Source organism: Oncorhynchus clarkii, chromosome 26 (genome assembly GCF_045791955.1).
Source record: "Oncorhynchus clarkii lewisi isolate Uvic-CL-2024 chromosome 26, UVic_Ocla_1.0, whole genome shotgun sequence".
In the NCBI taxonomy this organism is placed as follows: Eukaryota; Metazoa; Chordata; class Actinopteri; order Salmoniformes; family Salmonidae; genus Oncorhynchus; species Oncorhynchus clarkii.
Genome location: NC_092172.1, coordinates 15,982,376 through 16,005,212, shown reverse-complemented (window position 1 = coordinate 16,005,212; position 22,837 = coordinate 15,982,376). Strand labels below are relative to the sequence as shown.

The window sequence follows — 22,837 nt, the reverse complement described above, 5'->3', positions numbered from 1 at the left end:
GACGGAATGAGGTCAATATCCTTCCAGGATACCCGGGCCAGGTCGATTATGAAGGCCTGCTCGCTGAAGTGTTTCAGGGAGCGTTTGACAGTGATGAGGGGTGATCGTTTGACCGCAGATCCATTACGGACGCAAGCAATGAGGCAGTCAGTGATCGCTGAGATCCTGGTGAAGACAGGAGGGCAGGTTGGTTAGGATGATATCTATGAGGGTGCCTGTGTTTACGGATTTTGGGTGGTACCTTAGATAAAAAGTATTTATAACAATTGAGAGAGAATGCAGTTCATGAATTCAGTCCAGGAATACAACACAAATACATAATGCGTGTAATTCCCCCAGTAAACTGACGTTACCTTTTTTATTTAGGGATTTAAAATATATATATATATATATGTGGGTGAGCTTGAGAAGGGAGTATTTGATTCTGTTTTACGTGTGATACAAAGGCTGGCAGCCCAGTAAATAAAGTCCCATCAACGCATGACGTAGATTACAGTCAGCGTTCTTCTCACCAGTGCGAGGTCTGGCCCTGGAAAGCACTGCTTTTTATTTCAGTATTTCCAGTTAATTAATCACGACCAAACAGGGTCCTTCCTTTTTTTATTTCTCACATTTGGAAACCACACAACCTACAAAACTGACGTTCCTTCGGTGAAGGTATGACCGTTACATCTAGTCTGTGTTTAACTTTAGGTTTGGCTAGCTGGCCGTTTAACTGTTTTAAAATGGCTTCCGATTGTTAGCCTAGCTACTTGGCTAGCTTTCCAATGTGGCGTTTCCTGCGTATGCTAACTGGATAGCAGTCTATAACCTAACTAGCAGTTTAACTACAATTTATCACGACACATTAGTAGAACATGGAGTCTTGCCATTGGTAATATACTACTAATATTAAGCACTTGCCACACAGAACCGGCATATTGTTATTTTCATGTAACATCATGATGGCAGCTATCTGGCTAGCTAATACACTTTGTAAATGTTGATATTGTATCACAAGACCGTTGACAATAATGTTGAAAGTGATATGACTGCTTGCTAACTAACGTAGTTAACTAGTCCACCACAACCAACAGGCAGAGAGGAAATGATGAGCTAGTTACCGGTATAATTAATTAGCTAGCTAGTTAGTTATAATTTAATAAACAGATCACCGTTGATCAGAATAGACATGGATGGCTAAACATGCCATGGATTCGGAATCTCAGCATTACAATGTCCTTGTCATGTTGTTTAGTTAGTTAAATGAGTCAGGCTACCAGTAGTTAGCTACTGGCCATTTACAACAAAGGATGTGTAGCGTTAGCTGCGAGTGAAGCTAGCCAACTCTGTGCTTTAGCAGGAAGTGTATGCCATGCGTCAATCTATTAATTTACTTTGTACTCTAAAAATGCATTTTCTTCAGGTCGCTTTTGCCTACCCCCACCCATTGAATATTATTATTTTCGGGAATTCATCGTTGTCAAGCCGCCAAAGTGGAGAGTGTGATTGCAGAAGGGGGTGCTTCTCGTTTCAGGTAAGATTGTAACTTGTTTAGGGCTAAATGCAATTTAGTCCGCAGGTCGTTGTTTCACTTCCTACTGATATCCTTCACATAGTGTAGAATAGATTATACCTTTAATAGTCCTAGCTATGTCATTTTGTTCACACTATTCTTCAAGTAAATAATATTTGTTCCACAGTGCTTCTTCGGGTGGGGGAGGAGGTAGGGGTGCCTCTCAGTACCATCCCAAGACTGTCGGCAACAGGTACTATTCAAGCCATTTTACCAAAATGTAATGTTACTCCAAACAATCTTACTTCAGATGTCACTAATGCTGTTAATTGCAGCGAGTTCCTGGGGAAAGCCCCAGGATCTAGCGTTCAGAGATGGGTTCCTTCACGAAGCACTAGACGAGATGCCAATGCCTCCAATGAAAAAGAACGACATGATGCAATCTTCAGGAAAGTGAGAGGGTATGTAATCCCATAATAAATGGTGGCTACACACATTAGATTCAAATAAAAATGTTATCTTGTAGGCTGTTTTCCAACTTGAATCTGGTTGGCGCCCCATAGCTTTTTTGTTTTATCCATTAGAAATGACTGGCCCATTTGCAAGTCAGCAGATTTCAGTGAATGTGTGTTAGTGGTGCCATTTTCTAACACCAGATAATGCCTTGTCTTCAGAATGCAATATTTTTCATGTTTCCTGTTCTTTCCATCCTCAGCATACTTAATAAACTGACCCCCGAGAAGTTTGACAAGCTATGCCTTGAGCTCCTGAATGTGGGCGTAGATTCAAAACTCGTCCTAAAAGGAGTGATCTTGCTGGTAATTTAAAATCTATTTCTTAGCTCTGTGTGCATTAATGTTTATTGATCGAGTGGAAAACGGCTTTACTGTTCAGTGTACATCACCTCATTTCAAACAGATTGTTGACAAAGCCCTCGAAGAGCCCAAGTATAGCTCGCTTTATGCACAGCTATGTCTGCGCTTGGCAGAGGACGCACCGAACTTTGACGGCCCATCGCCAGAGATCCAAACGTCACAAAAACAAAGCACCGTAAGCATCATTGTCATCCTCCTCACAGATTGATTACTACTATTATAGACAATGGTATCGTGTTTTTTTTTCTCACCCTGTCTAATCTTTTCATTTGGAAACAATGTGTTGCAGACATTCAGGAGACTTTTGATTTCTAAGCTTCAAGATGAATTTGAGAACCGCGCCAGAAATGTTGAAAGTGAGTGAACATTTGAAAAAATGTGCATATTTTCTGTGCCCTGTGTGGTTGATTGTGTTAACCTTTGCTCTTTTCTATTCCCTCAGTCTATGACAAACATGACAACCCTCTTACCTCTGAGGAAGAAGAGCAGCATGCCATTGCCAAGTTTAAGATGCTGGGAAATATCAAATTCATTGGGGAACTTGGCAAACTCGATCTTATCCATGAATCTATCCTTCATAAGTGCATCAAAACAGTAAGTCGAATACATCAGTACTGTTTTTACAATGTTAAACCATATGAAATACATGTTAACTAATCTTTCGTCTTTATTTCAGCTTTTGGAAAAGAAGAAGAGAGTCCAACTTAAAGATATGGGGGAAGATTTGGAGTGCCTCTGTCAGATAATGAGAACAGTGGGGCCTAGACTCGATCATGAAAAGGCTAGGGTAAGCATATACTCTCGAGTCATTTTATTTAGTTTGTTAATATTATTTTCCATTTGGACGTGACTAATTTGTTTCTCTTGCAGTCTTTAATGGATCAGTACTTTGGCCGTATGAAATCCTTAATGAACAACAAGGACTTGCCGGCAAGGATTCGTTTCCTGGTGCAGGATTCAGTGGAGTTGCGAGAGAACAATTGGGTGGCTCGCAAAGCTTTTATCGATAATGGACCAAAGACGATTAACCAGATTCGTCAGGAAGCAGTAAAAGTTAGTTAACCATTCTTTATTAAGTGCAGCCAAATCTTATGAATCTGTAATGCCACAGTGTGTCTTAATACACTTCTGCTTTGTGTCTTGCAGGATTTGGGTGTTTTTATTCCACCAATGGCCCAGGGAATGAGAACTGACTTCTTTTTGGAGGGGCCCTTCATGCCTAGGTTGAAACTTGACAGGGAAACTCTTGGCGGGTTGGCGGATATGTTTGGACAGATGCCAGGTACATCCATGACTGACGCTCCTGAGTAGTTTGAATTTATTGCTGTCCTGTTGTCCAACATTTTAATGTGTGTCCTGGCTACTAGGAAGTGGGATCGGCACAGGCCCTGGAGTGATTCAGGACCGGTATTCGCCCACCATGGGCCGTCACCGCACCAACCCACTCTTCAACGGGCACACAGCCCCTGCTACCCAGTCTCAGTTTGAGATGGGAGGCAAGCCCTTCATCAAATCTAACCAGGTGACAGTTGCACACTTTACTAAAAGCAGTAGCTTTTGAATATTCTTGGACTGCTCAAATCTCGATGGATATGGCATTGCATCTAAAGTAATTTCAAACATTTTCCCAGGGGCAGAATCCAATTTTCCAGAACCAGCAACAGCAGGCTCAGTCTAAGGACATGGCACCGCGTTTCATCAAGAAAGGATCGCTCAACGCTGATGAGGTACAACACCTGGTAGATACCCACTCTTTTAAACCACCGTTTGCACAGGCAACAAGCCAAAATACTTTAATGCAAAATATGAGAACGATGCATAATACCCTCCTATTCCCCGTCTTAGATCAGTCTAAGGCCGGCACAGTCATTCCTTCTCAACACAAACCAAGTGCCAAAGTTGCAGCCGCAGATACCAACAATGATTCCTCCAAGTGCTCAACCTCCACGCACTCAAACGCCACCACTGGGACAGGTAAAGACAAACGCGCATACCGCTTTTTATAGCATTCAGCTGGAGTTGATGTGTATTTAAAGTCTGCCCACTCTAAACGGTCTTATCATTTCTCAGCCTCCTCTGCTTGGTCTGAAAACCAACCCACCTCCAAAGACCACCAAGAAACCGCCTCCTGCAAAGGAAGAGTTGCTTAAGATGACCGTATGTTCCATTTTACAATCTCAAGGAACTCCTTCAAGTTGTACTTTTTGCCCCATAGAAGGATTTCCGAACGCTAACAGTCTTTGTCCATATTATATCTTATCAGGAGACCATAGTGACTGATTACCTGAACAGCAAAAACATTGATGAAGCTGTGAACAGTGTAAGAGAGATGAAGGCTCCCAAATACTTCCTGCCTGAGATGTTGAGCAAGATCGTGATCTGTTCTCTTGACTGCCCAGACGAAGACAAGGAGCATGCCAGCACCTTGATCCACACACTCCGCACAGAGGGCCTTGTTACTGGGGAGAGCTTCATGCGGGTCAGTCTTCCAGTCATGGCAAAGAGCTTTTGTTGTAAGATATCAAAGGTTCTACTGTTCAGTGAATTTACTCACCACATGCCTGTGTACTTTTTTTTACAGGCTTTTCTCAGTGTTCTGGACCAGTGTCCCAAGATCGAAGTGGACATTCCTCTGGTGAAGTCCTACTTGGCCCAGTTTGCAGCGCGAGCCATCATCGCAGAGCTGGTGAGCATGGACGAGCTAGCCCACCCTCTGGAGAATGGCACCCACTTCCCCCTCTTCCTGCTTTGTCTGCAACAGACTGCCAAACTGAAGGATCGTGAGTGGCTCACTGATCTATTCCAGCAAAGCAAGGTCAACATGCAGAAGATGCTGCCTGGTATGTCAACCTCTCCTAAACCCTTAGCCTAGAAAGCTCTGTCAATTTTTCACATTTTAACAAGATTGTTGTGATTTTGCCAAAATCTGCAGAAATCGACCAAAACAAGGATCGCATGCTGGAAATCTTGGAGGGCAAAGGCCTGAGCTTCTTATTCCCACTCATGAAGCTGGAAAAGGAACTGCTGAAGCAGATCAAAGCAGACCCCTCTCCCCAGTGCATCTACAAGTGGATCAAGGACAACATCTCCCCTAAGCTCCACACCGACAAGGGCTTCGTCAATATCCTCATGACCAGGTATGGGGAAAGGGCTAATGCCCACATTGCAGAGTTCTGTGGTTATGCATCTTGAGATGCATGTTATTAAGACTAGTTCTGAATTCTGCTCACCCCCCCCCCTCCAGTTTCTTGCAGTACATTGCCCAAGAGATAAATGCCAGTGAGGAAGAAGACCAGTTATCAGCCCCCACTAAAGAACAGCTGGACCAGGAGAAGCAGCTGCTGCTGGTCTTCAAGCCAGTGATGCAGAAGTTCCTGCATGATCACCAGGATCTGCAAGTCGGTGCCCTCTACGCACTGCAGGTCCACTGCAATGCAAAAACTTTCCCTAAAGGTACGTACAGGTCACATGGTCAAATTATTACTTGGGTTAATTTTATGCAAGCGCATTTGCGCTTTTTGTTCAGTTTTTTTAAAATATAGATTTTTATTTCTCTAGGAATGTTACTGCGCTATTTTGTCCACTTCTATGATATGGAAATCATTGAAGAAGAAGCCTTCCTTGCATGGAAAGAAGACATAACTCAAGAGTTTCCTGGGAAGGGGAAAGCATTATTCCAGGTAATTACATTTCTACTCCCAGACAATTTGTATTGCAACTCACACCATTACAGGTGCATACTAAACTGGCTTTTTTATTAGACTAGAAATACACCACATAAATGGGTAATGCATCTTTGTTTTGGCTCATGGTATGTTCCCTGTGAAGGTGAACCAGTGGCTGACCTGGCTGGAGACTGCTGAGGAAGAGGAGTCTGAGGAGGAAGCTGACTGAAGAACCAGCCAAAAGCCTAATGGTGCAGAAATGCTATTGATATAATACCGCTTTTGTTTCCTTCCCATCTTCCCTGTCCCAATATGATATGCATACCTAACCACTGCAACACTTCATTCCGCTATCATGTTTTTGGCCATGATAAGCCAATGCATGTTTAGTTTCCCCCCCTTTTGGCTCTTTTCTAGCGCTTAAGCATAATAATGGTTTGCCATCTGTTTTAAGAGCCCCTTTTAAGATCAATGGTATCAGCTGCTTTGAATCTAGACTTTTGTTTTTCTCCAAGACAATTGAATTGCAAGGGCCTTGTTCCTGCTGCTGAATGCTATGCTTTTATTTTTGTTGTTGTTAGCCGATTAGCAACACTGTAGAGATGCACTTTGCTCAACGTCATACATGAGTCGTTGCAATATTCACTCTCTCATTGTTACAAAGAATCCTCAACTGTAATCATTGGTTACCATAACATTAATGGTTTATATTTGCTTGTGTTTCTACCTCCTCATTATGGGCTTCATGTGTTGGGTTTGAATTGCTTAATGTCTCCATTTCAAGTGAAAACACTTAGTCTGGACTAATGCACAAGTCTGTAATAAAAAAAAACGGTTTTACTTGCACAATATCCTGATTGTAAGAATTCAAATTCAGACCTTTTTTAAGTGCTTTTGTGGATGTATGGCACATCGCCTGGGAGAGATGAAATTATGCGGCCTTGTTAATTTATCAACCCTCGTTGCTGTGTACCTCCCGCTGTATCTGTCATACATTGTGATACTTGAATTTTCTTTACGGGGAACAACCAATGTGTGAGTTGGTTTTGCATGGCTCGGTGCCCCAGCTGAGGGGTGATTTCACTTAAGGACCATTGGAATGGTCGAAACATTTGCAAACTAACCCACCTGGGGCATTGGGCCATGCAAAATGAATTCCACACGGTCTGTTCTCATGCAACAATTTTCAAACTACACAAGTGCAACATGTTTTAATTGGTGAATAAAGTTAACATGAGAAATGAATTTGATTTTGTTACACTTTAACTCTGCCCTCACCCCCCCCCCCCCCCCTCGTGTGAAAAATTGAAGCCTGTTTGCCATAATGTCTGATCCAGATATTTATTGTTTTTATCAAGATATAAAAAATTATAATCTCAACTTATTATGATCTAATGAAATCACGAGGTATACATCTGTACAACTTTCTGTAAAAGTGTTACTGTAATGTTCTGTAACTGCTAAGAATGTTCTTGTGTACCACTATTGCTTAACTTTTAAATAAAGTTAAACACTGAGTTCACTTAGACTTGTCCTGTGTAATATTTAACCTAGATTCAGATATGTAACTGAACCCAACAGGCCATTTAATATGGTTTATAAAGTCCTGCAACTACTGTATTAGTACATAGTTGCTATGTATAACTCCCCAATGACCAAGGCAAGCTCTCAAACACTTCCTGTTTCTTGGTAGGCCTACGAGAAATGCCCAACAATTACAGAAATTCTGGTTACAATGGAAGTTAACTGTTTTGATTTTTAAGGAGTTGCCTTAATATAGCACATTGTTGGACCATTCCCCTACTGAATGGTTTTATTGCAACGGACTGATCCTGACGGAGAACACTTCAAGTGCCCACATGTGGTATGCATTTTGTAAGAACTTATGGTTAGAGAGAAACTTCTTGAAGTAGGTCGCAAAGGACGGGTGTAACGCAGCATGAAGAGGGTGATTCAACCCCTGAATGCTGATTGGCCGACAGCTGTGGTATATCAGATCGTATACCACGGGTATGACGAAACATTTATTTTTAGTGCTCTAATTACATTGGTATCCAGTTTATAATAGCAATAAGGCACCTCTGGGTTTTGTGGTATATGGTCAATATACCACAGCTAAGGACTGTATCCAGGCAATCTGCGTTGCATCAATGTTTGGCCATGGTATATTGGCCATATATCACACCAACTCGGCCCTTATTGCTTAAATATAGTACTGTAGCATTTTTGCATGTCAGTAAGTGGTTGCAAGGGGAAGATAAGGCCCATTAGTAGCAGTTGTATGTTAATACAGTGTGTCCACAGCTAAATAAGGCACTTGATCAGTGTATTTAGTGGGCTGGGGGTATTCACCAGACTTGTGATGAGTATTCGCAATGCACTTTGGGCTATAGCCAAGGCCTAGTTGTTCACTTTACTTCTATAGTCCCATTTCCTTATGAGCTTTTATTATTCTTAGAATAATCAGTCCATCTGCACTTTGAACAGAGCTACACTGGAACCCATATTCAGAACCATGTTTAGGCTACCGACACAGTGACAACTCTGAGAAAACCTCCACAACAGGTGTCAAACTCATTCCATGGAGGGCTTAGTTTCTGTTTTTTCCTTTTAATTAAGACCCAGACAACCAGGTGAGGGGAGTTCCTTACTAATCAAGTACAAGAGAGGAGCGAAAACCTGCAGATACTCCACCCTCTGTGGAACGAGTTTGACAAGTGCGCTACAACATATGTTCTTCAGACAGGCTCGGTCAGCCCCGTCAGACATACCCTGATCTGGTGTTGTCAGTTCCAGAAGCTGGCCACAGACAGGACCTCTTCACAAACATGTGTTTGCCTCATCCACCCCACTGCGGTACCTCCGGAATGGGGCCATGTATTTGGAGTCTCGATGTGTCTCAAACTCTACGAATACATTTAGAACTGCATCACCTAGGCGTGCCGCCAGATTACTTAGCACTTCTTGTATCCATATAGAGGACCTAAATAAAAAATGGCACATATATACACTTTCACTATTGAAGCTGAACTTGTAATATGGCATTTTATTCACCACAGCATGACTGACATGAGGTTTGCCAAAAATATTATTCTGAATAGCAGAGGTCATGTTGATACAGAAAACAAGGAAAATGCTGCCTAAACAATTACAACACATTTACCCCATAATCAGAAGATAAGTGTCAAGTTGTTTTCCAATGTCATTACAAGCATCTTCATCATCAGAAATAGAAAAAAACAAATATTTATTTTGTGTTTGTTTATTATCTACATATAATTTGTCCCAACTCTGGGTCAATTTACTAATTTTCTGTGACGTCACCTCTTCCAATCAGCTGTCAGACTACTTACAAGTCAAATTTTCCATCCATCATCAACAAAACAAAAGGACATGAGGTACAGCATCAATGCAAAAGTCTAGTAAAGACAACCCACATGAAGGGCTACAAAGCTACACTGCATGTGCTCAGTTCAAGTTCATGGTACAAACCAAGACGGAAGAAAAAAGCCTTTACAAAAATCTGTTAAAAAAAATAATACAAATTCTGTAGGAAAAAAAGTCAGTTCTGAGTTTGAGGCCTCAGTCACTGTCAGAGCCAGAGCCGTGGTTGGAGGCCTCTTTGGCAGAGCCCCCTGGTTCTGATCCGTTGTCGGAGCGGTGTGGGGAGCACGCCGGAGAACCTGCTTCAGAGCCAGAGGCTGCGGCCGGTGAGCCAGGTCGGGACTCGTTCTCCGACCCAGAGCGGCTCCTCTTGCTCTCGTTATCAGACTGCTCTGAGTCAGACTGCTGCTGCACTCTCTTCCTCTTCACTGGATGTTCGCTGCCTGAGTCGCTAACTGAGTTTCCGGAGCGTTGGGGGCTTCCAGCGTCGCTGCCGGAGTCACTAACCGAGTTTCCGGAGCGTTGGGGGCTTCCAGCTTCGCTGCCAGAGCGGTTCCGGCCCCCGTCGGACTCACTGTCGGAGGCGATGCGCTTCTTGTGGCCGCCCTCGTTATCAGAGCCTGAACCACTGTCTCTGGGGTTTCTGGGTGGTCAACAGACAAAGAATTATGAATTAGTGGCACAAAACCCTCCAGAGTTGTATTTTCATGTAGCATTTCATGTACGAATGAGTTTATGCCTTCACCTGTCTTCAGCAATTTTCAGTCCATCCTCGTCTGATGAAGAGTCGGAGGATGAGATGATGGCCTTCGACTTGATCTTGCCTTTGAGAGATGGTGGCACAGGCTCGTACTAGACAAGAACAGAACTGTTACATCTCTGGGCCTAAGGCCAGTCATTTGGGTAAAAAAACACCATTAGAACCTAGATAACCTAGATTTAACTGACCTTTTGCATCTTCTTGCCGCCCGCTCTGGGTTTGCGTTGCTTTTTGGGCCGAGAGCCTCCTTCACCATCATCACTGCCATCGTCACCCCCTTTGTTGGGTCTGAAATACACAGTCACAGTGCCACTCACACCAGGCCATTTTCCTACCGGTCACTACAAATAAAACACTTTCCACAGCAGTCTCACCTCCTCCTCTTCCTGCGGCCCTCCTCCTCACTCCCGCTGCCACCCTTCCTCTTCTTCCTCCTTCTCACTGGCAGGTCCTCATCAGAGCCATCGTTGACAAACTCATCAAAGTCTCCTTTCTTGCGCTGGGGAGAACGAAACAAGAACAATATAGTCACACTGCACCCTAGATCGTTTGAGATTTATATCGATCTGATGTGCCATGAGCTAATCATTGATCAACACAAACCTCTGCATTGCACTAGCTGTTCTCTACACATTTGCACTCACTCGGCCGCCACCTTTCTTCTTCTCTTTCCTTTCCTCCTTCATTCCATCGGCGAAGGAGAGCAGACCCTTGGTCTTCTCCACGTACATGGCTCTCTGCTCCAGCAGCTTCTTCTGATCCTCTTCCAGCTTGGTTCTCTTCTCCTCCTGGTGGTGCAGCAGGAAAAAAGGTCAGTGGGTTAGTCACACTGTTATAAAGGAATACATTTACAGTGAACCAAAGAAACATGTTATTCAAGACATCCCAGCCTCAAATAAGGTATGTTTACTTAAATTGCTTATCCATTATGGTTTACAAGTACAACATAGAAGGGATGAGGGACTTGTGGAGATGTGACATCCCATAGACAGACCTGTTCTTTATGCATCTGTTGGCGCAGGAAGTCCCTCTCCTGATCCTGCTTGGCCCGGATCTCCTTCTCCTCCTCGTCCTGCTTCCTGGCCCGAGCCACGTGATACTGAGCCTGACTCAGCAGGTCAGAGCATTGCCTGCAACGACCCCCACACAAACACAGCTCACAATCCAGGCTTAGCCCGACATCTGATGGCTGGGCTCAGCTGTCACCCCTCTAAATTCCTCTGAGGTGTGATGAGAATTTTGGCTAAGAGTGGTTCATTGATTTACTGAAGGCTATGAAGTAAGTACTGGCCTGCATTTGGATTTTAGAGGGGAGATATTTGTTCAAACTGACCTGGCCTCAGTAGAGGCAAGCACTAGGTCGAACCTCATCTTGTCACCTGCCTTGGCAAGGTAGCTGAAATACCTGAGACAAAAGAACAGAAAAGAGAAGATTAGGCTGAGAAAAGTGAAGGATTATTTTAGGAGAAGTGTTAAAGTGAGTTTAGGGTGTACCGGTGGGCCAGCTCCAGCTCTTTGACAGCACTGAGTACAGCCTTTAGGTTACTCTTCTCGTCCTTCAGCACCAGAGTGGCCAGCCTCTGCAGCACCAGGGCCACGTTGAACATCAGCACCGTGTCACTGGGGGCCACGTGACGTGCCTGGGGACACAGCCAGCCACATCAGTGAGCAACAGGTAGGGTTGCAAAATTCCAGGAACTTTCAATAAATTCCCTAGTTTCCCAGAAAGGATCCTGAAATTCCTGTTTATTCCCTTCTGATCCCAGGAATCCTCCAATCGGGATGTCGGGAGAAAAGTTTTAAAAAGTTCACAGGATTTTGCAACCCTAGTAACAGGACATTCACACAAGGGTCACCTTCCTTTCACATAAACAAGCTCAGGGAAATGAATCCCAGCCATAGGGTTACTAAAAGGAATGAGAGACACTTCATTTCACACAAATCTCACCTTCAGCAGAGTCTGTTTGCACTCCTGGAGTTTCCCGCATTTGAAGAGTGCCCGAGCCAGGTACAGCAGCACCTCAGTGTTCTGATGCTTGTAGAATTTCTTCAGACAGTTCTCGTACTAAAAGCCACAAAGAGTGGATAAGACATTTTAATAGAACTCCTCAAGTAAAAACATAGGAATGTAAAAGAACTCTGCAGTGTGTACTATGTGCCAGTACAGAGCCTTACCATCTGCACAGCGCTGATGTACTGTTTCTGCTCCACGTAGATGTGGGCCAGGTTGAGCCAGACGTCACTGATATCAGCTGTGGCTTCTCTCACCTGGGCAAACACGTCACGGGCCTCTCGGTAGTAGCCCTTATGGGCCAGGACGGCACCTGGACAGAAAAGACGGCAAACTCTGAGGTATTTACACGCTAATAGTTATCTGAGGTAAATACATGCTTATAGTTAAACACAGTCAAGTCTGAGTATTAAGCATTTATGTGAATACAATGAGTGAGTGAAGGCCAACAAACCTATGCCGTTGGCAGCGTAAAGGTTCTTGGAGTCGTTTCGTAGGACCTGTTTGTAAATGGCCAGGGCTCGATCCTGATGTCTCTTTTCCTGGAGGGACACAACCACAGACACAGACAAATGACGAAGGCACTGTTTCTGACAGTGATGATTTATGGCTCCACATCAAAACAACTGATATTCTGCCGTACCTTCTCCCGGTCCCTGGTGGGCTGGTGCAGGGTCTGGAGCCACACGTTGCCCAGGGCCAGCATGGAGTAGGTGTCGTTCTGAGTGGACGGCTGCTTGAGGATACGCTCAAACTTCTTCTGACCCGGACCCCACTCCTGCTTGGCCAAGTGGAGATTCCCAATCAGGGACCAGGCGTCTGGGTGATCCTGATTAATCTGCAGAGCCTCTTTGAACCAGTCGGAAGCTTCATAGAAGTTTCCTTTGTCACGAGCCATTGCGCCAAGTCGCAGGTAACCTGCAAGCAACAACAAAGGACCAATTGATACGCACACACCCTAAGGAGACAGACATTAACCAAAAAGTATAGTGTGTCTTCAGTGCTTACAGTCAACGTAGTTGGGATGTTCCCTCAGAATGTTCTTGTAGAGTTTCTCCGCCTCGTGGAATTCGCACATGGCCTCGTAGAGCCTGGCTAGGTTGTAAGAGGTGGTGACAGAGATGGCGTTGTAGTAATGCTCGTCATGCTCTCCCTCAGCTTTGGCCCGCTCCAAAGAAGCCAGGAAGTATTTCTAAACATGGACAGACAGAACAAACCCCTGAAATCTATTTATAGCTCTGTTGTGTCTACTAGGGATGGGCGATGTCTGGAATGACACATCGTCCTGTCCAAACATCATTGATATACGATTGTACTGTAAAAAAATTAAATAATAATAATAATCTGGGGGGTGCGCGTTGAGCACGGAGAGGTCAGTCAATTGGCGGGAAGAAGGCACTATAAAGGACACATTGCTAGGCCTAGTTATTTATCTAGTCTAGGCTGTTGAACGATTTACAAAATTGGGAGAGCAATGTTTCTCTTGTTCATAAAAATACTCCGATAGGAGCTAAAAACGAATATTACAGCCGTATCAAGTGTAGTCTATTGTAATTTCATTAGGCGACTTTCCGACAGTTTCAGACAAAAATAAAAAAAGGCGTGATGGGATTTCACTATAGTACAGTCTGCCGTATGCTAAAACAGGAACAAACAAAAAAACTCTGGCTCCTTGGTGGGAAAGAAAAGCCTGTCTTCATCTGTTTGGCAGTTGTTTGGTTTCAGGCTGAATTATAAAGGTGAGCCAGCAGACCTGAATAAAGGTGAGCCAGCAGACCTGAATAAAGGTGAGCCAGCAGACCACGAATAAAGGTGAGCCAGCAGACCACGAATAAAGGTGAGCCAGCAGACCTGAATAAAGGTGAGCCAGCAGACCTGAATAAAGGTGAGCCAGCAGACCTGAATAAAGGTGAGCCAGCAGACCTGAATAAAGGTGAGCCAGCAGACCTTAATAAAGGTGAGCCAGCAGACCTGAATAAAGGTGAGCCAGCAGACCTGAATAAAGGTGAGCCAGCAGACCTGACCTAAGTCACCTTCAGAATACGTAAAAAGACAATCAGGGCAAAGGATCGACAGACTGCAAACCTCCGTCAACATTTACAAGTCCATCATCCTGCTGAGTTCGCTACTCTGGGGCAGAAAAGTTGAACATGCTGGTGTTCCTTACCAGAAACCATTAGCGCGAGAAAAAGAAGGAAAAAAAACGAATGGTTCCTAATTGTACTTTGTTTAATTTTAAACATGTAGCCTATATTCAAATCCAGATGCATCATACTCAAATGACATACTCTAGCCTATCAAAGCTTGAAATACTTTTTTTGCACTTGTTTAGGCTACTTTATTTATTTTGTAAAGGGGCGGCAGCGTAGCCTAGTGGTTAGACCGTTGGATTAGTAACCGGAAGGTTCAAACCCCCGAGCTGACAAGGTACAAATCTGTCGTTCTGCCCCTGAACAGGCAGTTAACCCACTGTTCCCAGGCCGTCATTGAAAATAAGAATTTGTTCTTAACTGACTTGCCTAGTTAAATAAAGAAAATATTTAGGATTTGTACAGTTCATTCGTTTTTTAAGTGTTATAAAGAATGTTAAATAATAATTTGCTTTATCTAATTGTATATTTAGGATTTTTACAGGTCGATAGGCAAAAGGCATAGCCTAAGCCAATGTTCATTCATCTGCTATAAAGAATGTTAGGCTAAATAATAATTTGTTTTATCCGATTGTTGTTGACAATTTATTTAGCCCACACTTTGGTCAAGTAAAGCAGAAACGTAGCAGGTTTGTTTATACTTCCTATTCGATTAGTCTATCTTCAAATGGTTTGTTCTCTCCCTCGTTATTACTATGTTTTTATTTTGGCTCGTCACAAACAACAGCTGGAACTCTGCTACACCTATAGATTCATTCCATGGTTGATCATGAAACAGTAGGATATGCCTAGGCCAACAAGTCACGTTACAATTGAGTGGGGATTGGGGAGGAAAAGGGAAATTAAAGTTGAAAACAATAAGCCCGACAACAGAATGAGTGATGCCAAAGTCCTACGATCATCCAACATTGGTGGGAGGAAACAACACATTTGGCCTCATTTGACATTTTGCACTGCTTTGGTGCTCTCCACTCTATCAATAATCTACATTGTTCTCTTGCATTATGTTAATAGTCTAACTACCTCATATGTATTGAACATTTAGGCTATGGCAAATAGGGAACAGGCTATTCGGCATGTCGCCTTGCTGGGTGCTCTCTGCACTGCGCTGTTCTGCGCTGCCAGACTCCAGAGGTGCAGTCAAATTCAAATATGCTAGACCACCGTGTGACATCACGATGTCGTCACTATGGACAATGGCTGTCAAACATCAAACACAAAGGCAAGTTAGGAAACTACAAATAGCCATTCGAATAGTTAATGAATTCATTGCTACAACATGTAAATGTCTAAATCTAGTTAGGAAGCTCTGCCATCCTCCTAAACTGTACCTTGGCCTCTCCCAGGTTCCCCAGTCTGAAGTGGAGAGCCCCCAGGTTGTTGAGGATCTCAGGGGGGACGTCAGCCTGGACCTTCTCCTGCAGAATGCGGGTGGCCGTGCCGTAGGCAGAGAGGGCGCCCTGGATGTCGGTCTGCTCCAGGATCTGAGCTAGCTCGATCCAGGCTTCAACGTCATCAGGGTACTGCTCGGTCACTTTCTTCAGATGACCCTGCAGAACACAAAGACATTACATCTTATTGATTTTAGCAATAGTGCTGATTAACATCTACAGAGTTACAAGTGAATACTTCATGTGAGGGTCACCTTCGCATAGCTGTTTTACTTACTTTGGCAATGTCTCTCTTTTCCTGATCATCTGAAGTAGCATAAAGAGATCCCAGGATCTTCATGGTTTCATAGTTGTTGGGGTAGGCCTTTAGGACCTTCTCAAAACACTGGGCTGCATTCTCCTTGTCTCTACGGTACACGTACATCTGCCCCAGGCCAAAGAAAGGCAGCACAAAGGTAGACGAGGCAAATTGGGTGGCCTGGTAGTAGTACTGGAAGGCCTGGTCATAGTCCTCCTGAAACACACAAGAAGGAGAGATGTAATGCCCATTCAATTAGAAAAGCAAGAGTCTTCCCGAAAAATAAACTGAGGCCTTAGCGTTTACCTGTACATGAAAGGAGCGGGCCAACTGGTAGCAGCTCTCAGCCTGCATTGCTTCCACCTCTGTGTTGTGAAATGCATGGAGAGCCAGGTGCTGCACTTTACTGTAGTCCTGAAAATAAGAAAGTACATCAATGTGAATGATAAACGATGCTCAAGTCAAGACATGCTACTATATACCAGGAATAAGATGATAACCCTCTCACCTTTTTGAAGAAGAAGTGGTTAGCCAGGTGGTTGAGCACCATGGGGTTGCTGGGGTCGATGGTGTAGGCTCTGGATAGGAGCTGCACTCCATTCTTGATGGAGTCGGGCTCCTTGCTGTTGAGCTCCAGCACAGCCAAGCCCACAAGGGCTCCCACACACTTGGAGTTGAGCTCCAGGGCCCGGCCAAAGGCCAGACGAGCCTTCTCCAGCTTACTGAGCTTGACAAAGCAGTGGCCCATCCCCAGCCTCACCTCGGCTGGTAAGAGAAATAGTGATGGTATATTAGGAGAGACTAGGGATATTATTAATTTTAATATGACAGGTGGAAGTGAAATGCTTACCAGGACATCCAGGGTTTGTGCGTAGAGCCTTCTTGTAGTAGGCCAATGCTCCCCTGTAATCCTTCTTATTGAAGGAGATGCAAGCTTTACCTGTTGAAATGAAATGTATAGTGGTTAGGCCCCATTTCGAAGTGAACCTTTGTAGTTGTAATGGTAGATCTTTCCCTTTATGTTTTACTTACCAAGTAGAGCAGGGATGTTATTGGTAGACTGGTTCAAGACAAAGTGGAACTGAGCATCAGCCTGGTCCATTTTGTCCCCCTCCAGCAGGCAGAAACAGGCTCTTCCCAACAAGTGGTTCTGTTACAAACAAATAGATTACTCTTGGTTATGATTTTTTGTGTTGGGGAAATTAACTTTCACATTATCCAATAAATTGTTAAGCTGATTATCTTACCTGGTCGTACATGATGATCTTGTCTGCCATGGTGTAGAGCAGTGTGGCCTGAGTGATGAGCTCCTTCTTGGCATCTTTGTTCTTCTCTTTACGTGCCTGCTGGACATAGTAGGCTGCCAAGGTGTCCAGACAGGTCATCTGGTCCTTCTCATGGTCTCTGTAGTCCAGGTTCCCATCGATACGGGCCGCCTCCAGCAGCTTGACAAAGTCCTCTGTCTTCGTCTGTTTGTAATACTCCAGCTAAAAGAAAAATATGTCTGTGTTTATTTTGGTGACAAACAATCCATAAACAAACCATCAGTCAGTGGGAATGCAACTACATAACTCACCAGGGAGGATAGCCCATTTCCTGAGTTCTGTATAACATTTAGACACCGTGGGAGATATTTGCCGACACGTACCTGTTTGGCAACACTTTTCCCACGTTGGAGAGTATATCCGTGGTTGGTGGACAGTTCTGATAAGGAACTTGTTGTTTGTGTCGCCGGACTGTGCCCAGGAAATAATTACATTAAATTGTTAGATGCTACCACCCCCCTCCAAACCAAAACATTCCATGTTTTGTCTCCGTGTTTCACACCTGTTTGTCTAGCTATCAGCCTCACAATTGGGCAGCATGCTGCTGCAGACGGGTAGTAGAACAGTGTCTGTGCGCCCAAACATTGACATCCATGTTTGGTTTTGCCTTGGTAGCCTATAACAAATGGATTCAATTATTTCCTTCTGCGATGCAGACGACAATTTCCACGGATATACTCTCCAACATAGGAAGTGTCTCCAAACAGGCACAGGTCAGCAAATATCTCACACGCCTCTCCAATGGTATGCCATAAGATGGAATGTTACTGTTAAAATAACTGTAAATGGTGGCAAGCCTGCAGGGCTACAGGGAGGAGTTACAGGTATAACAGTAGAAATTACAATCTAACTGTATTTGATGCATCACTCATAGAGAGTAATATGTGCAACTGTCATTTCAACCATTTCGTTTCTTAAGGCTTAAATTAATTATCATACCAGTCTATGTATTCATACTTACAGCAAGAGCAATCCATATGTGCAACTGTGTATGCTCCTGTTTCAGGATACTGATGACCTCATCTCCTTCTGGCAGCTGGTCGAAATCAAGCTCAATGACCTGCAGAACAAATGTCTATGTGAACACCAGTTCGTACACATACAACATGACATGTGACCTTTAACCTATGGCTAAACAGCTTGATCAGAAAGGCTAAGTTACTTTATGAAATGTTTTGACTGGGGACAAGAAGTGGCTGCATTTACTAGTTAGCTTACTGAATGATCGGAAAGACAATATCATGGTGTAGAGCAGGGTGGCCTTTACAACTCAAATCTTGGTTATGACCCATCATTTTCATGACTGATAGTAAAAATAAAAAAAAAGTAAAAAAATCTCAGAAGTTGTTAGCGATCTGGCTGACGTTAGTCAACAAGCACAGGGCAATACTACGTTAGCTAACGTTAGTAGGCTAGCTATAGCAATCCACGGTCAAACAAAGCAGCGTAGGTAGTCCTTACCTCATCGGTGTCCCGTAAGGGGATTTCAATTGATCCCCGAGACATCTTGGCTGATGGAAATCCACGTCCCTACACCAATATATTCCCAAGATTTGTTCAGCTGTCGCCGTGGTCTCGAGGATCTGGCTCCACTTCCGCTCACCAACAAATACATGGATGTTCACAAAACAATGTCCGGGTAGGACAGCGAGCGACTGGTCGGAATAAAATGACCCACTGGTGTAATACCGGTAGCAAATAAAAGTGTCCTCCTGACTAATCCAGCTGTTGTTCTCTCTCTTCTTGGCAGCCCAAACTTCTTTCAACTGAAAGAGAAACATTCTGTATTTTCACAGTAGTCTTTGTTTTATTTTCAAAAGTAGTAGGTCTATTTGTTGTTTAGAAACCTGTAAATGTTTGTTAATAATAAAATGTGTTGTGTTCACTATTTTAACATGTGCAAAGTAGGGAACTAGAATGTGTACATTATGCAGTGCACCAGTATGCCTTTCAAGTCAAGCTCCATAGTGGTTGTGTTTGAGAACATCAAAACCGTACTGTATCATGGGTACATTGTGACTGACTGATCTACAAATAATAAAAGACAAGAAAGGGAAGGAAAGGCAGGACAATCAATCAAAATGGATTGGTTGATTGGTTGATGATTGATTAGGGAGGGGAAAATAAGATAATAATAAAAGCTGTTATAATTGTGATAATCGTCTGTGGTGTGTTTCTGTGACCTGTTCCCAGCTCTTCATTGACCCTGCCCTGTCCTAAAGAATCTGATTGCTACTGGTGATTTCCTATTGGTTTATACAGGAGATGTTATGCAGATGATCTAGAATCATTTGATATGTTAAACTGACTAATGTTAATTCAAAAAGTCCATTAACTGATTTATTGTTTGCTGGCCTGAGCCAGCAATTGGTGGAGCTGAGGGGAGGGGGTGGGGGTGTCAGCTGGTTTTGATGTGTGGCAGTGAATGATCAAAACAGGCAAAGGCTACACTCACTGAAGAGCATCTTGAGGGTTTCCCACTGCAAACTGGCAGCAATAGAATTGTCTAAAATTAGTGTGCATTTTTGACCAGCTTGTGTGATGAGATGTAGCTAGTTGTTATATGTTTTCATACGCACATTTTCTGCCGCTTTCAAAGGAATATTCCTCAACTGGAAGGTAAATACTTTATTTTTTTGTATTCTCACCGCTTTCTAACATATCTAACATTCTTAGGGTAAGTGTGTATGTCTTGTATAACTTCATAATGCAATCTTGATTAATTAATAACTGTAAATATCTCATGTAGGCTACTTGACATCTAGTAAGCTTAGACAACCTCTCTCTGTTTTGTTATGTAATGTTTCCACTGTCTTTCTTTGCTTCGTGTGCTGTTGACTGACCTGCAGTTTCAGTTACATGACTATCACAAATCTAGTCCCTGGTTAGGTTAAAGTGGTCATTCCTTTCTCTTGACCAGGGACCCAAAAGGAAAAAAACACATGAGTTCAGGAAACATAAGTTAACAAAATAACATTCACATTCTAACTGGCCCTTAATACATTACCGTGCATGTACGTATGGTATTATATACAGTGCCTTGCGAAAGTATTCGGCATCTTGAACTTTGCGACCTTTTGCCACATTTCAGGCTTCAAACATAAAGATATAAAACTGTATTTTTTTGTGAAGAATCAACAACAAGTGGGACACAATCATGAAGTGGAACGACATTTATTGGATATTTCAAACTTTTTTAACAAATCAAAAACTGAAAAATTGGGCGTGCAAAATTATTCAGCCCCCTTAAGTTAATACTTTGTAGCGCCACCTTTTGCTGCGATTACAGCTGTAAGTCGCTTGGGGTATGTCTCTATCAGTTTTGCACATCGAGAGACTGACATTTTTTCCCATTCCTCCTTGCAAAACAGCTCGAGCTCAGTGAGGTTGGATGGAGAGCATTTGTGAACAGCAGTTTTCAGTTCTTTCCACAGATTCTCGATTGGATTCAGGTCTGGACTTTGACTTGGCCATTTTAACACCTGGATATGTTTATTATTGAACCATTCCATTGTAGATTTTGCTTTATGTTTTGGATCATTGTCTTGTTGGAAGACAAATCTCCGTCCCAGTCTCAGGTCCATTTTCTTCCAGAATGGTCCTGTATTTGGCTCCATCCATCTTCCCATCAATTTTAACCATCTTCCCTGTCCCTGCTGAAGAAAAGCAGGCCCAAACCATGATGCTGCCACCATCATGTTTGACAGTGGGGATGGTGTGTTCAGGGTGATGAGCTGTGTTGCTTTTACGCCAAACATAACGTTTTGCATTGTTGCCAAAAAGTTCAATTTTGGTTTCATCTGACCAGAGCACCTTCTTCCACATGTTTGGTGTGTCTCCCAGGTGGCTTGTGGCAAACTTTAACCAACACTTTTTATGGATATCTTTAAGAAATGGCTTTCTTCTTGCCACTCTTCCATAATGGCCAGATTTGTGTTGTCCTATGGACAGAGTCTCCCACCTCAGCTGTAGATCTCTGCAGTTCATCCAGAGTGATCATGGGCCTCTTGGCTGCATCTCTGATCAGTCTTCTCCTTGTATGAGCTGAAAGTTTAGAGGGACGGCCAGGTCTTGGTAGATTTGCAGTGGTCTGATACTCCTTCCATTTCAATATTATCGCTTGCACAGTGCTCCTTGGGATGTTTAAAGCTTGGGAAATCTTTTTGTATCCAAATCCGGCTTTAAACTTCTTCACAATAGTATCTCGGACCTGCCTGGTGTGTTCCTTGTTCTTCATGATGCTCTCTGCGCTTTTAACGGACCTCTGAGACTATCACAGTGCAGGTGCATTTATACGGAGACTTGATTACACACAGGTGGATTGTATTTATCATCATTAGTCATTTAGGTCAACATTGGATCATTCAGAGATCCTCACTGAACTTCTGGAGAGAGTTTGCTGCACTGAAAGTAAAGGGGCTGAATAATTTTGCACGCCCAATTTTTCAGTTTTTGATTTGTTAAAAAAGTTTGAAATATCCAATAAATGTCGTTCCACTTCATGATTGTGTCCCACTTGTTGTTGATTCTTCACAAAAAAATACAGTTTTATATCTTTATGTTTGAAGCCTGAAATGTGGCAAAAGGTCGCAAAGTTCAAGGGGGCCGAATACTTTTGCAAGGCACTGTACATATAATGCACTTCTACAGAGATAGAATAGTCCTTAACAAACTAACTAAAACTTTCCGCCCACAATCAAATAGAAATATATAAAACAACACTTCGATTCTAACAATATCTTGAAACTCAATCTTCAGACTTTTTCAGACTAATTTGTAAACCACTATGACAAGTATCTTATATGCATTGTCATATTTTTCTTTATACAGAGAGATGTTATGGCCTCGGAGAACTTACTAAATGGAGATCAGAGCTTTCATGGGGAACAATCTGAATCTAATCTTCTGAGGAGACAGGGTGAGAACCATGAAAGCAGCAGGCCATCAACTCAGACCAGGCCGATGAGAGAGGACAGAAGGGGATACATAGCACCAGCTCTCTCAAGGGACTCTGGAGTTAGTTCCATAGACCATCACCAGGTGCCGGAAAGCAATGAAAGTAAGCATTGATATTAATATTGACTTATTGTCAATGGCCTAATACCTTATCATAATACAGAACATCTTGATAACCAGGCATTTCTTTTTTCAGAGCAGCAAACAGAATGCTTTTATTTTGAAAGATGTGTATAGACATCTAAGTTTAAAACTACTTTCACCACTGCACTTTGACTTCTGCTTTCGCTTATTTGAAGTTGTACATGACAAAGCGTGATGGATGTTTTAGTGTGGAGCAGCTATGGACCAGAGGATTCTACTGAAGAAACCATGGACACAAGTACATTTTCTGAGGAAGAGCTTCTTGATATAACATTTGAGGCATGCAATACCGCTGGCACAGGTACAAATCACCTCTTGTAATAACAGCGGTACATTAGTGTTCTCTTTGTGTACTGGCATGCTTCCTAAGTCTTTGTTCTCCA

The 22,837-nt window shown here is 43.1% G+C and overlaps 2 protein-coding genes across 5 annotated transcripts; one reads left to right on the top strand and one right to left on the bottom strand.

Annotated features, from left to right (window-relative positions):
- The first annotated feature begins 472 nt into the window (after positions 1 to 472).
- Positions 473 to 7,566, top strand: LOC139384719 (eukaryotic translation initiation factor 4 gamma 2-like). Of its 4 annotated transcripts, none has more exons than XM_071129557.1 (21): positions 473 to 657; positions 1,406 to 1,516; positions 1,683 to 1,748; positions 1,831 to 1,956; positions 2,211 to 2,313; positions 2,414 to 2,545; positions 2,660 to 2,726; positions 2,813 to 2,964; positions 3,047 to 3,157; positions 3,241 to 3,423; positions 3,517 to 3,652; positions 3,738 to 3,892; positions 4,002 to 4,109; positions 4,216 to 4,344; positions 4,441 to 4,527; positions 4,634 to 4,849; positions 4,952 to 5,210; positions 5,303 to 5,507; positions 5,615 to 5,823; positions 5,929 to 6,050; positions 6,199 to 7,566. In XM_071129557.1, the coding sequence occupies exons 8-21, from the start codon at positions 2,881 to 2,883 to the stop codon at positions 6,262 to 6,264; spliced, it is 2,070 nt and encodes a 689-aa protein (XP_070985658.1). In that variant the 5' UTR covers positions 473 to 657; positions 1,406 to 1,516; positions 1,683 to 1,748; positions 1,831 to 1,956; positions 2,211 to 2,313; positions 2,414 to 2,545; positions 2,660 to 2,726; positions 2,813 to 2,880; the 3' UTR covers positions 6,265 to 7,566. The 4 variants fall into 4 exon arrangements, with proteins under 4 accessions (XP_070985658.1, XP_070985660.1, XP_070985661.1 ...); XM_071129559.1 differs by having other exon boundaries at positions 476 to 657; positions 4,002 to 4,097; positions 6,199 to 7,561; XM_071129560.1 differs by having other exon boundaries at positions 488 to 657; positions 4,008 to 4,097; positions 6,199 to 7,561.
- A 1,495-nt stretch (positions 7,567 to 9,061) lies between these two features.
- Positions 9,062 to 18,970, bottom strand: LOC139384718 (RNA polymerase-associated protein CTR9 homolog). Its single transcript, XM_071129556.1, has 22 exons — positions 18,816 to 18,970; positions 18,316 to 18,414; positions 17,277 to 17,516; positions 17,062 to 17,179; positions 16,880 to 16,969; positions 16,538 to 16,794; positions 16,336 to 16,443; positions 16,009 to 16,245; positions 15,672 to 15,890; positions 13,199 to 13,382; positions 12,834 to 13,108; positions 12,645 to 12,732; positions 12,355 to 12,503; positions 12,128 to 12,244; positions 11,674 to 11,819; positions 11,513 to 11,584; positions 11,174 to 11,309; positions 10,824 to 10,967; positions 10,554 to 10,678; positions 10,368 to 10,467; positions 10,165 to 10,271; positions 9,062 to 10,062 (listed from the first exon to the last, which is right to left on the bottom strand). The coding sequence occupies exons 1-22, from the start codon at positions 18,858 to 18,860 to the stop codon at positions 9,618 to 9,620; spliced, it is 3,501 nt and encodes a 1,166-aa protein (XP_070985657.1). The 5' UTR covers positions 18,861 to 18,970; the 3' UTR covers positions 9,062 to 9,617.
- Between the last annotated feature and the right edge of the window lie 3,867 nt (positions 18,971 to 22,837).

Excerpts from the sequence above, each read along its gene's own strand:
- LOC139384719 (XM_071129557.1), top strand. The coding sequence starts at position 2,881 with ATGCTGGGAAATATCAAATTCATTGGGGAACTTGGCAAACTCGATCTT. Across the intron at positions 2,965-3,046 it reads TTCATAAGTGCATCAAAACA|CTTTTGGAAAAGAAGAAGAG; the intron begins GTAAGTCGAATA and ends TCTTTATTTCAG. Across the intron at positions 3,158-3,240 it reads TCGATCATGAAAAGGCTAGG|TCTTTAATGGATCAGTACTT; the intron begins GTAAGCATATAC and ends TTTCTCTTGCAG.
- LOC139384718 (XM_071129556.1), bottom strand. The coding sequence starts at position 18,860 with ATGTCTCGGGGATCAATTGAAATCCCCTTACGGGACACCGATGAG. Across the intron at positions 15,891-16,008 it reads AAAAGAGAGACATTGCCAAA|GGTCATCTGAAGAAAGTGAC; the intron begins GTAAGTAAAACA and ends TGTGTTCTGCAG. Across the intron at positions 10,063-10,164 it reads CTGAAAATTGCTGAAGACAG|AAACCCCAGAGACAGTGGTT; the intron begins GTGAAGGCATAA and ends TTGACCACCCAG.